We start from the raw sequence: 14454 nt of genomic DNA, 5'->3' as shown, positions 1-14454 counted from the left end.
TCTTCATCGCGGTGTGCGGGCCTCTCACCATCGCGGCCTCTCTTGTTGCGGAGCACAGGCTCCAGACGCGCAGGCTCAGTAGCTGTGGCTCACGTGCCTAGTTGCTCCGTGGCATGTGGGATCTTCCCAGACCAGGGCTCGAACCAGTGTCCCCTGCATTAGCAGACAGACTCTCAACCACTGCGCCACCAGGGAAGCCCCACAAAAGTTCTTAATTTCTGTAAACATCAGATCTAGTTGGCGTATTGTGTTGTGCAATGTCTCTATTTCCTTAAATGTCTTCTGTCTAGTTCTATTATTGAGAATGGGGTATTAAAGTCTCCAATTATTATTATAGAACTGTCTTTTTCTCCATTCAATTTTGTCAACTTTTGCTTCATATATTTTGAGGGTTTTTACTATTTGCATAAAAATTCTATGGTTTTTTAATCATCAATGTGTGTTTACAGTAACTCCTATATTTCTAGTTTAAGCACTCTTCATTATTCTTGCTTTTGGAAATACCATCTGGCACAGTTTTCTTTCTTCCTAAAGAACGTCCTTTAGAATTTTCTTTAGTAAGGCTATTATGGTGGTGGCATACTTTCCCAGTGTTTTTTTAAAATCTGAGAATATATTTTCCACTCGTATACTTATCTCTGTGTTTCTATGTAATTATTTCTAAACTTTTTATTCTGAAATAATCATAGATTTACAGAAAGTTTCAGATAATAGTGTTCTCTTTTATCCTTCATGCAACTGCCCTAATGGTTGCATCTTACATAATTATAGTACAAATCAAAGCTAGGATTTTGATGATTGCAGAATATGTGTTTGTGTGTGTGTGTGTGTGTGTAGTTAGGTTCATGTCATTTTATCATATGTGTAGATTTGTACAACCACTACAGCAATTGAGATACCATAAAAACAAAGATCTCCCTCTTGCTATCCCTTATAGTCATACCTCCTTCCCCAACAATTCCTAACCCTGGAAATCATTTATTTCTTCTCCATTTCTAAAATTTGTTTTTTGAGACTGTTACATGTTAAACTATTTATATTCAATGTAATTACTGATATGTGAGAGCTTAAGTGTTCCATTTTATTTTTTGTTTGTTTTGTTTGTTTTTTTCATGGTTGTATATTCCTTTTTCCTATCTTTCTGTGGGTTACTTAAATTTTTTAAGAATTGTATCTTTTTGAACCCTTGCCAGTTCCTCTCCCTTTGTCCCTTCATGTGAATGTTCTTTGGCTACCTTAGTGGAAACATAGATCAATTTCCTCCTTATCCTCTGAATCACAGTGAAATAAGATGATTTACCTTTTAGGTTTATGCAATTAAAATACCCGTTCAGGTATGTGAAACATCAGTGCCTGATAGTGACTTCTGAGTGCTTTAGAAGAGTCATGTTTGAATGCCAGTTGATGGGGATAGGGTGAAAATCAGACATGCAGATACAGCTCAGGTTTCTTGGGGAACAAGGTATAGAGAAAACCAAGTCTGATATAAGGAAAATTGCACAATTTAGAGTAGTATTGCTATGGAGATGATTTCCACAAGCTAGGAGAAGTAGAAAGTTAAGGTTATTACATGGATCATTCAGAAGAGCAAAGTGTGTGCTTTTTTGGAAGCAAAAAAATCTTCAAAACTCTCTCTTCACTTCAATTGATGTTTAGCAGATGCTCCAATGTAATAATTGGCTTTGGAGTTATTGGAAGAGGTATGGGAAATGGCCTAGGCAATCCTTGACTCCATACTCAACTCCTCCATCTTTCCCTCCCTTCTCCCTTCCAGCAAAATAGACAATTATAGCCAGCATCAGAGTCACTCAGTGGTCTCAACAGTGATTGCTGTTTCTGAGGTTGCCCTGCAGTTGAGAGCAGTCACCTTTGCTGGTGAGACCAATAAAAGCCAAATACTGTTTCTGTGGGCTTGAAAAATTATGCTTGTTTCATGTTCAGTGGTCTAAAAAAATCTATTTCTGATTTTCTTCAACAAAATCTAGTTCTTCCTTCAATGATTTTGCAAAACAAAAAATTAAATTTTCTTGAAAATATTTTTTAAAAAAGAATTGTTGGGAGGTAATACAAGATTTTTTTTTTCAATAAAAAAAAAGTTTATTTGAGAACAAGAGGAAGCTTTTGCACATCTGACAAGGTAGACGTGTTTGGATAACAGACGCCATCTGTATTTCAGCTCTACCAATATTGCCACAAATGGAACATATTTTTTCTAACAAAGATATGGACATAGTAAAGGACTATGACTAAATAGAGTCAAAGGAAAGGTGAGGCCCCACAGCTTATCCCTTAGACTGATTCATGACACAGGATTTAAATCGAACAATCCAGTCTCCTAATGCAGTGGTTGTCAACTTGGTTTCTTATCAGAATGCCAGGGACTCTTCGAAAGAATATCCCCAATACGAGGCTGTACCCGAGTCAGAGTCTTGGGGAGTGGGACCCAGGCACTGGTATTTTTGTAAGCATCCCAGGTGATTCCAGTGTGCAGCCAAGGTGGATGGCCGCTGCTCCAGAGGCAGGTAACAACCGTCAACGGGTTCCTCAGCCCATCCACCCTGAAAGGAAGGGGCATTTGCTGGGCATCGCGGCCTCTCGGTGATCCTGTCATTCACTTTGCTCAAGGACTCCAGGCGTTATCAGCTTTGGGTACAATTTAGAGCCTTTCCATTTGCCTTAGTGATTTTTAGAGCAATAGTTAATCAGGCAAATACCATCAAAGACAGAAAAGATGGAAAAAGAAATTTCTGTAAGGCATGATACGAATAAGTAAGTGAAAAAACAATCTCAAGTTTAAAAGTGAAGGATGAGAAGTCAAAGCCTGTGAAATTTTATTTATACAAAAGAATAAAAATACCTATTTTAAAAGGATTGATTTAAACTTATGTTTTTCAGCTTTTCCTGTTCCTTGAACATGAAACTGCTTCCAACTCAAAAAGATTTAAGATAGGTAATTATTAAACAAACACTCTTTACCTTCTCTCTGCAAAAAAACAGAAAGCCAAGTCCCCATTTTATTTATGGTAAACCAAATTATTTTCAGTTAAGAATATTGGCAACTGCACGAAACAGATTATCAGATATGTCAGCAGGAAGGTATGAGCTGTACAATGGCATTACAAAAAGTCCCAAAAGAAAATAAGATGGTAAAAACAATCATAGAAAAATGATAAAACACAAACAAAATAAGAAAACGCCAGATATTTACAGCCTCCCTCTGAAATGTGACTTGTTCTACGTTCAGCATAAAACAAACCTAGAGAACATTTCTCGATGCGCATCACAGATGAAGCTGGTGCCAGCCGGTTTGATGGGGGAGACATTGGTTCCAAGAAGGGAGAAATGCACAGTTAGCAACTTGCTGGAATTAAAACAATGTCTTGGGTCTTCCTGCAATTGTTACTGAAAATGACACAAAGTAAATGCTCCAATATGGTCTTACAGAAATGACTTGTTTGTCACCACATTTCAGAACAAACTACTCAGAGTCACAGGCACCGGGTCTGGGAAAGCAGAGATGGATGGCCACGCAGCTAGGTGAGGGGTGTTTATCTTTGTGAGGTCGGAGTAGGGAAGCAGGGATCTATAGCCTGGACGCTTCTGCACTAATGAGTCTTCTAATAATCAGCTCGTGGTTTTTTGTTTAACTTCAGATCAATCCTGTGCCGGTTTTTATTCTTTCGTTTTTTATGGCTGCTATGATGACTCCCTGAGGAAGTAGAAGAAGCAGCCTTCTGAGGTTTCACTCCCTGCACAGATCCATCCAGATCCTCAGGGTCCTCCTGGCTGGGCTCATTTTCCTGATTGTGGAAGTCTGGAGAAGTATCATTTTCCGTCCCACTTCCTGGCTCCCTCTTTTCAATGAGCTCGTCCTGAACTCCTGCCAATGCACTTACTGCAGCTGCTGAAGTAACTGAGGATTTACTGAAGAGCCGCTCTGCTTCCTTAAACTTCCGGTTCCTTCTATCGTTTTTGCTATTGGAGTTTTTTTGGTTGGTCAGATACCGATCCCAGCCACGAATAATGTTGCGATACATCTGAGTGTCTTCCAGGTAGCTTCCTTCAAAAGCATAGATCTGTCTCTCCAAGTTTGCCAGTGTTTCCGCCAGCTCCTGCTTCCACTTCACGAGCCCCGCCAGCTCCCGCCGGGTGTCTGGAATCTGCGGCGGCGCCGCCTTGTTGTGCATCGCCATGTTGTGCCGAGGCGGGCGGTGGCGGCACCGGGCTGGGGGCAGTAATACAAGATTAATGTTAGAGAAAGAAATTTCAAAGAAGGTGAAATTGAAAAAGACCAAAAAAAAAAAAAAAAAAGAAAGAACTCTATCAACAGTTATAGTCATAGCACTAGATAGATTTTAACTAAGTTAAACCCGAGTTTTTAATGGATTTTCCATAGTTTCAATTTTTCTTTTAATTTAGTTTTTGTAACAAAACATCATTTCCCTTATTTTACTTTATAAGGAAAAACTAATTCACTTTTTAAATATTCATATTTAAAGTTTTCTTTTTCCTTTCAGATAACAATCATAATGCCAACAACTTAGACTCCCAGGGTATCTTTGGGTCTTCACTGATGACCAGTTGGCCAACTATTATAAAGATCTATGTCAATAGTTCTCAGTGTTCAGCAGAGACTGAGGGTTTGTATGCACATCTCTCTTCCACCTTGAGACTCCCCAGGGCTGTTGGCCCACACTTTGTTTGGTTTGAGTGGATGGAAATTTCCAAGAAGGTGTCAATACATGTGTACATCCCCTTTTATGAATCTATTGCATGGTTCTGTGTTTTTTAATATGATGGTTCTATTGACAGTGGTCATCACCATCAATTATACATGAACAATAAGGTCAGAGGGAGGTGGCCAACATGGCTGATTAGGAAGACCCTGAGATCACCTCCTCCCAAGGGCACACCAAAATTAAAACTATTTACAAAGAAACTATCAATGAGAATGACCTAAAGACTAGTAGAAAACATCTTCTACCACTAAAGATATAAAAAGGGAACCACAAAGAGAAGTGTAGGAGAGGTGGAGACATGGTATAGTCAAGACTCACACCCCCAAGTAGACTACTCACATACAGGAGGATAATCACAATTGCAGAGGTTATCCCCAAAGAGTGAGGGGTCTGAGTCCTACATCAGGCTCCCCAGCCTGGGGAATCCTGCAATGGGAAGGTGATACCCCCCAAACATTGGCTTTGAAGGCCAGCAGGACTTACTGAAGGAGAACCAGAGAGCTGTAGGAAACAGAATCTCCAATCTTAAAGCATGCACAAAAAATCTTACATGTTCCAAGACCCATGGCAGAAGCAGTAATTTGAAAGGAGCCTGAGTCCTTTCACACTTGCTTATCTTAGAGAGCCTCTCAAAGAGACAGGAGGCAACTGGAACTCATCCTGGTGACATAGATGCAGGCAGCACCTACTTTGGGGAACTTGTTCTACCATGAGGACACTGGTGCTGGCAAGCACCATTTCAGAATCCTCCCTATAGATTTTTAGTGCTGGGGCCTGGTCACATCCACCAACCTGTCAGCACCAGTCCAAGCAGCTAGCTGGGCAGGGACACAGCGCTCGAATTGTACTAAGTACATGCCTATCAATAATTACTTTAGGCAAGGGAGGGGGCTGGCACAGCTGCAGACTGCAGCAGAGTAGGTGAAGTGTGGGAGTCAGCAGGACAAGCTGGTGTGCCAAGTCAGCACTCCCTCCCTCCCCTTACCCTTCAGGGGTGGGGAATTTAAAAAATATTAATAGTTACTTTATTTTTTAAAATTTATTTGGGTATAGTTGCTTCAAAATGTTGTGCTAGCTTCTGCTGTACAGTGAAATGAATCAGCCATACATATACACATATCCCTTCCCTTCTGGATTTCCCTCCCATCTATGTCACCACAGAGCATTGAGTAGAGTTCCCCATGCTATACAGCAGGCTCTCACTAGTTATCTATGCCATACATAGCAGTGTATATATGTCAATCCCAATCTCCCAATTCACCCTACCCCTCCTTCACCCACTTGGTGTCCATACGTTTGTTCTCTACATCTGTGTCTCTATTTCTGCTTTGCAAATAGGTTCATCTGTACCATTTTTCTAGATTCCACATACATGTGTTAATATACAATATTTGTTTTTCTCTTTCTGACTTATTTCACTCTGTATGACAGTCTCTATGTCCATCCACATCTTTACAAATGACCCAATTTTGTTCCATTAACAATTCATCTCTTTATAGACATTTAGGTTGCTTCTATGTCCTGGTTATTGTAAATATTGCTGCAATGAACATTGGGGTGCATGTGTCTTTTTGAATTATGGTTTTCTCAGAGTATATGTCCAGTAGTGTCATTAATGGGTCATATGGTAGTTCTATTTTTAGTTTTTTAAGGAAGCTCCATACTGTTCTCCATAGTGGCTGAATCAGTTTACATTCCCACCAACAGTTCAAGAGGGTTTCCTTCTCTCCACACCCTCTCCAGTATTTACTGTTTGTAGATTTTTTGATGATGGCCATTCTGACCAGTGTGAGGTGATACCTCTTGTAGTTTTGATTTGCATTCCTCTAATAATTAGTGATGTTGAATATCTTTTCATGTGCCTCTTGACCATCAGTATGTCTTCTTGGAGAAATGTCTATTTAAGTCTTCTGCCCACTTTTTGATTGGGTTGTTTGTTTTTTGGATATTGAGCTGCATGAGCTGTTTGTAAATTTTGGAGACAAATCCCTTGATTGCAAATCCATTGTTTGCAAATTTTTCTCTTATTCTGTGGGTTGTCTTTTCATTTTGTTTATGATTTCCTTTGCTGTGTAAAAGCTTTTAAGTTTAATTGGGTCCTGTTTGTTTATTTTTGGTTTTTTTTTTCATTACTCTAGGAGGTGGGTCATAAAGGATCTCACTGTGATTTATGTCAAAGAGTGCTCTTCCTATGTTTTCCTCTAAGAGTTTTATAGTGTCTGGTCTTACATTTAGGTCTTTAATCCATTTTGGGTTTATTTTTGGGTACGGTGTTAGGGAGTGTTCTAATTTCATTCTTTTACATGTAGCTGTCCAGTTTTCCCAGCTCCACTTATTGAAGAGACTGTCTTTTCTCCATTGTATATTCTTGTCTCCTTTGTCAAAGATAAGGTGACCATATGTGTGTGTGTTTAACTCTGGGCTTTCTATCCCGTTCCATTGATCTATATTTCTGTTTTTGTGCCAGTACCATACTGTCTTGATTACTGTAGCTTTGTAGTATAGTCTGAAGTCAGGGAACCTGATTCCTTCAGCTCCGTTTTTCTTTCTCAAGACTGCTTTGGCTATTCGGGGTCTTTTGTGTTTCCATACAAACTGTAAAGTTTTTTGTTCTAATTCTGTGAAAAATGCCATTGGTAATTTGACAGGGATTGCATTGAATTTGTAGATTGCTTTGGGTAGATTTGCATTTTCACAATATTGATTCTTCCAATAAAAGAACATGGTATATCTCTCCATCTGTTTGTGTCATCTTTGATTTCTTTCATCGATGTCATGTAGTTTTCTGAGTACAGGTCTTTTGTCACCTTAGGTAGGTTTGTTCCTAGGTATTTGATTCTTTTTGGTACAATGGTAAATGGGATTGTTTCCTTGATTTCTCTTTCTGATCTTTCATTGTTAGTGTATAGGACTGCAAGAGCTTACTTTGTATTAATTTTGTATCCTGCAACTTTACCAAATTCATTGATCAGCTCTAGTAATTTAGGATTTTCTACATATAGGATCATGTCATCTGCAAACAGTGACAGTTTCACTTTTTCGTTTCTAATTTAGATTCCTTTTATTTCTTTTTCTTCTCTGATTGCCATGGCTGGGACTTCCAAAACTATGTAGAATAATAGTAGTAAGAGTGGACACCCTTGTTTTTTCCTGATCTTAGAGGAAATGCTTTCAGTTTTTCACCATTAAGAATGATGTTTGCTGTGGGTTTGTCATATATAGCCTTTATTATGTTGAGGTAGGTTCCCTCTATGCCCACTTTCTAAAGAGTTTTTATCATAAATCAGTGTTGAATTTCATCAAAAACTTTTTCTACATCTATTGAGATGATCATATGGTTTTTATTCTTCAGTTTGTTGATATAGAGTACCACATTGATTGATTTGCATATATTGAAGAATCCTTGCACCCCTGGAATAAATCCCACTTGATCATGGTGTATGATTCTTTTACTGTGTTGTTGGATTCTGTTTGCTAGTATTTTGTTGAGGACTTTTGCATCTATGTTCATCAGTGATATTTGCCTATAATTTTCTTTTTGTGATGTTTTTGGCTGGCTTTGGTATTAGGGTGATGGTGGCCTCATAGAATGAGCTTGGGAGTGTTCCTTCCTCTGCAATTTTTTGGAAGAGTTTGAGAAAGATGTGTGTTAACTCTTCTCTAAATATTTGATAGAATTTGCCTGTGAGGCCATCTGGTCCTGGAATTTTGTTTGTTGGAAGATTTTTAATGACAATTTCAATTTTATTACTTGTGATTTGTCTATTTATATTTTCTATTTCTTCCTGATTCAGTCCTGGAAAATTATATCTTTCTAAGAATTTGTCCATTTCTTCCAGGTTGTGCATTCTCTCGACATATAGGTTTTTACGGTAGTCTCTTATGATCCCTTGTATCTGTGGTGTCTGTTGTAATTTCTCCTTTCTCATTTCTAATTTTATTGATTTGAATCCTCTCCATTTTTTTCCTGATGAGTTTGGCTAAAGGTTTATCAATTTCGTTTATCTTCTCAAAGAGCCAGGTTTTAGTTTCATTGATTTTTGCTATTGTTTTCTTTGTTTCTATCTCATTTTTTCTGCTCTGATTTTTATGCTTTCTTTCCTTCTACTCACTTTGGGGATTTTTTTTTATTGTTGTTGTTGTTATTCTTTCTTTAGTTGCTTTAGGTGTAAGATTAGGTTGTTTATTTGAGATTTTTCTTGTTTCTTGAGGTAGAATTGTATTGTTATAAACTTCCCACTTAGAGCTGCTTTTTCTGCATCCCATAGTTTTTGGGTCATCATGTTTACATTGTCATTTGTTTCTATGTATTTTTTAATGTCTTCTTTGATTTCTTCAGTGATAACTTGGTTATTTAATAGCATATTGTTTAGCCTCCATGTATTTGTATTTTTTACAATTTTTTTCCTGCAATTGATTTCTAATCTCATAGCGCTGTGCTTGGAAAAGATGCTTGATATGATTTCAGTATTCTTAAATTTGCCAAGGATTGATTTCTAACCCAAGATGTGATCTATCCTGGACAATGTTCCGTGTGAACTTGAGAAGAAAGTGTATTCTGCTGCTTTTGGATAGAATGTCCTATAAGTGTCAATTAATTCTATCTGGTCTTTTGTGTCATTTCAAGCTTATGTTTCCTTATTAATTTTCTGTCTGGATGATCTGTTCATTGGTCTAAGTGGGGTGTTAAAGTCCCCCAGTACAATTGTGTTACTGTTGATTTTGCTTTTACGGCTGTTAACATTTGCCTTATGTATTCAAATGCTCCTATGTTGGGTGCATAAATATTTACTATTGTTATATCTTTTTCTTGGATTGATCCCTTGATCATTATGTAGTGTCCTTCCTTGTCTCTTGTAACAGGCTTTGTTTTAAAGTCTATTTTGTCTTTTATGAGTATTGCTACTCCAGCTTTATTTTGATTTCCATTTTCATGGAACATCTTTTTTCATCCCCTCACTTTCAGTCTGTATGTGTCCCTAGGTCTGAAGTGGGTCTCTTTAGACAGCATATATACAGGTCTTGTTTTTGTATCCATTCAGCCAGTCTGTAGCTTTGGTTGGAGCATTTAATCCATTTACATTTAAGGTAATTATCAATATGTATGTTCCTATTGCCATTTTCTTAGTTGTTTTGGGTTTGTTTTTGAAGGTTTTTTTTCTTCTCTTGTGTTTTTCTCACCTAGAGAATTTCCTTTAGCATTTGTTGTAAAGCTGGTTTGGTGGTGCTGAATTCTCTTAACTTTTGCTGGTCTGTAAAATTTTTATTTCTCCATCGAATCTGAATGAGATCCTTGTTGGGTAAAGTAATTTTAGTTGTAGATTTTTCCCTTTCATCACTTTAAATATATCCTGCCATTCCTTCTGGCCTGCAGAGTTTCTGCTGAAAAATCTGCAGATAATCTTATGGGGATTCCCTTGTGTGTTATTTTTTGTTTTCCCCTTGCTGCTTTTAATATTTTTCTTTGGATTTAATTTTTGTTAGTTTGATTAATATATGTCTTGGCGTGTTTCTCCTTGGGTTTATCCTGAGTGAGACTCTCTGCACTTCCTGGACTTGGGTGGCTATTTCCTTTCCCATGTTAAGGAGGTTTTCAACTATAATCTCTTCATATATTTTCTCAGAACGTTTCTCTTTCTCTTCTTCTTCTGGGACCCCAATAATTTGAATGTTGGTGCATTTAATGTTGTCCCAGACGTCTCTGAGACTGTCTTCATTTCTTTTCATTATTTTTTTCTTTATTCTGCTCCTCAGCAGGTATTTCCACCATTCTGTGTTCCAGCTCACTATTCATTTTTCTGCCTCAGTTATTCTGCCATTGATTCCTTCTAGTGTAGTTTTCATTTCAGTTGTTGTGTTGTTCATCTCTGCATGTTTGTTCTTTAGTTCTTCTAATTCCTTGTTAAACATTTCTTGTATTTTCTCAATCCATGCCTCCTTCTATTTCCGAGATTTTGGATCATCTTTACTATCATTACTTTGATTTCTTTTTCAGGTAGTTTACCTATTTACTCTTCATTTATTTGTTCTTGTAGGTTTTTACCTTGCTCCTTTGTCTGTAACATATTTTTTGTCATCTCATTTTTTAAAATGGCTTAGGTTGTGTTCCTGTCTTCCAGGTTGTTTGGCCTGAGGCCTCCAGCACTGGAGTTTGCAAGCAGTTGGGTGGAGCTGGGTCTTGGTGCCAAACTGAGAACCTTGGGAGAGCTCACACTGATTAATATTCCCTGGTGTCTGAGGTTCTCTGTTAGTCCAGTGGCTTGGACTCAGCACTTCCACCACAGGTGCTCAGGCCTGACCCCTGGCCTGGGAACCAAGACCCAGCAAGCTGCAACAGCATGGCAAAAAATAAACAGAGAGACAACAAACAAAAAAGAGGAGGACAATCACAAAGAATAAAAAATAAAATAAAATTAAGAAAATAAAAAATACATTAGAAAAAATAAATAAAAATGAAACAACAACAACAAAAAAAAACAGATCCACAGCAGCAAAAAATAAAAAATAAAAAATACATAAATACATAAAATGAAAAATAAAATTAAAAGATAAGAATAAAAAAATAAAACAATAAAAAAAGAAAAAAAATGAAAACTTCCCTGGTGTCTCCACTATCTGTGTCCTTCCCCCAAAGTGAGCTACAGCCAATCCCTGCCTCCCCAGTAGGCACTCTAAGACCTCTAGGTAGGTCTCTGTACCCACTGTGTCAGCCCCATCTCTGTGCATGTTCCTCTCACGTGTCTGCTCCTGAAGCTGGCCTGGTGCACCCATGCCTGCGCAGGCCAGCTGGGGAACAGACCTCCACGGGCATGCCCACAGGGACCAGTGCAGTCTTAGGAGGTCTTGGGGGCATGGCACTTGGCTGGCCTGGATCCGCACAGCCAAAGGAGGCCCTGTCAGGGGTGGCACTCAGGCTGTCAGGATCCATGTGGCCCTCAGAGGCTTTGGTGGGGTTTGTGCTCAGGACTGGGACCTGCACAGGCAGAAAAGGCTTTAGCAGAGGTGGGGCTCAAGCCTGAGACCTGTGCAGTGGAGGGAGTCCTTGGGGGGCCCAGGCCAGGTACCTGCTTGGCTAGAGGGGTCTCTGGGGAAGGGCTTAAACCCAGGACCCTAGCAGGCTCACCAGGGCCTGAGCAGGTGAGGGAGACCCCAGCCATATTCCCCTCTGATCCCCCTATCCCCTGAAGGCCTCTCTTCACCCCTGCTGATCCCCTTTCTGTGAGTGGGCCCCTCTGAGTGTGGGAACCTCTCTTCTTCCCCAGCCCCCCTCAGGGACACTGGTCCCATCCTACCTCCACTTTTCTTCCCTGCTCCTTCCTGTCACATTCTACCTGGTCACACAAGGATTCCTCCTGTCCCCTTAGGGGTCTGAGGGCCACCCACCCAGCATCCAGTAGGTGCTTTGTGAGAATTGCTCTGATGCATTCCCACAGCACCTGTGAGGAGATGTAAACTCCACGTCCTCATACTCTGCCATATTGACTCCCAATAATAGTTACTTTAAATGTAAGTGGACTAAAGACACTACTCAGAAGACATAGAGTGATTGAATGGATACAAAAACAAGACCCATATATATGCTGCCAAGAAGAGACTCACTTTAGATCTAAAGAAACACACAGACTAAATGTGAGACAATGAAAAAAGGTATTCCAAGCAAATAAAAATGAAAAGAAAGCCACAGTAGCAATACTTATAATCAGACAAAATATGCTTTAAAACAAAGACTATTACAAGAGACAAAGAAGGACACTACATAATGATCAAGGGATCAATCCAAGAAGAAGATATAACAATTGTAATTATATGCACCCAACATAGGAGCACCTCAATATATAAGGCAAATATTAGTGGACATAAAAGGAGAAATTGACAGTAACACAAAAATAGTAGGGAGCATTAACACCACATTTATGTCAATGGACAGATTATACAGACAGAAAATCAACAAGGAAACACTGGCCCTAAATGACACATTAGACCAAATGGACTAGATATAGATATAGACATAGACATAGATATTGATATAGATATATAGAGAGAACATTCTATCCAAAAGCAGCAGAATACACATTCTTTTGAAGTACACAAGAAACATTCTCCAGGATAGATCACATGCTAGGCTACAAAACGTCTCAGTAATTTAAGATTTAAATTATATCAAACATCTTTTCTGACCACAATGCTATGAGACTAGAAATCATCTACAGGAAAAAACTGCAAAAAAAAGACAAACACATGGACGGTAAACAGTATGCTACTAAACAACCAATGATGCACTGAAGAAATCAGAGAAGAAAAATAACTGGAGACAAATGAAAATGAAAACACAATGTTCCAGAAAATGCAATTTTAAGAGGGACATTTATAGCAATACTAGCTTATGTCAGGCAACAAGAAAATTCTCAAATAAACAACCTTATCTTATACCTAAAGGAACTAGAAAAAGAAGAACAAACAAAAACCAAAGTTAGTAGAAGGAAAGAAATCATAAAGATCAGAGAAGAAGCAAATAAAATGGAGACTTAAAAACCAATTTAAAAAATCAATTAAACTAAGAGCTGCTTCTTTTAAAAGATAGGGGAAAAAATCGTAAACCTTTCACCAGACTACTCATCCATAAAAAAAAGAGAGAGGGCCCAAATTAATAAATTCAGAAATGAAAAAGAAGTTACAACTGACACCACAGAAATACAATGAATCATAAATCATTACTATAAAAAGTTATATGCCAATAAAAGTGGACAACCTAGAAGAAATGAACAAATTCCTAGAAAGGTACAATCTCCCAAAACTGAATTGGAAAGAAATAGAAAATATGAATAGACAAATTACCAGTAGTGAAATTGAATCCATAATTTAAAATCTCCCAACAAACATAATTCTAGGACCAGATGGTTTCACAGGTGAATTCTGTGGAACACTTAGAGAAGAATTAATGCCTATCCTTCTCAAACCATTCCAAAAAATTGCTGGGAAAACAATACTTGCAAACTAATTCTATGAGGTCAGCATCACCCTGATACAAAAAACAAAGATACCACACACACACACAAAAATTAGAAGCCAATATCACTGATGAACTTAGATGCAAAATCCTCAACAAAATATTAGCAAACCAAATTTAACAATACTTTAAAAAGGTTAAACACCATGATCAAGTGGTATTTATTCCAGGGATGCAAGGATGGTTCAATATCCACAAATCAATCTATGTGATATACCACATTAACAAACTGAAGAATAAAAATCACATGATCATCTCAATAGATGCAGAAAAAGCTTTTGACAAAACTCAACATCCATTATGGTAAAAACTCCCAGAAAATGGGTATAGAAGGAACATACCTCAACATAATAAAGGCCATATATGACAAGTTTACACACAACCGTACTCAATCGTGGAAAGCTGAAAGCATTCCCTCTAAGATCAGGAACAAGACAAGGATACCCACTCTTGCCATTTTTATTCAATGTAGTATTGGAAATTGCAGGCACAACAATCAAACAAAAAAAGAAAAAGAAATAAAAGAAATACAAATTGGAAAAGACAACATTTTCACTGTTTACAGATGAGCTGATACTTATGTAGAAAATTATAAAGACACCACCAAAAAACTACTAGAGTTCATCACTGAAATTAGTAAAGTTGCAGGATATAAAATTAATATAAAGAAATCTGTTGTGCATTATACACTAACAATGAACTATCAGA

The 14454-nt window shown here is 38.1% G+C and overlaps 1 protein-coding gene across 1 annotated transcript; it reads right to left on the bottom strand.

Annotated features, from left to right (window-relative positions):
* Positions 1-3360: 3360 nt before the first annotated feature.
* Positions 3361-4199, bottom strand: LOC132367723 (chromatin modification-related protein MEAF6-like). Its single transcript, XM_059926306.1, has one exon. It carries the CDS (start codon positions 4191-4193, stop codon positions 3618-3620), a length of 576 nt encoding a protein of 191 aa, XP_059782289.1. The 5' UTR covers positions 4194-4199; the 3' UTR covers positions 3361-3617.
* Between the last annotated feature and the right edge of the window lie 10255 nt (positions 4200-14454).

This window comes from Balaenoptera ricei, chromosome 6 (genome assembly GCF_028023285.1).
Source record: "Balaenoptera ricei isolate mBalRic1 chromosome 6, mBalRic1.hap2, whole genome shotgun sequence".
Lineage (NCBI taxonomy): Eukaryota > Metazoa > Chordata > Mammalia > Artiodactyla > Balaenopteridae > Balaenoptera > Balaenoptera ricei.
Note: the sequence above shows the minus strand (reverse complement) of the source record. Positions and strands in the feature narration are given on the sequence as shown.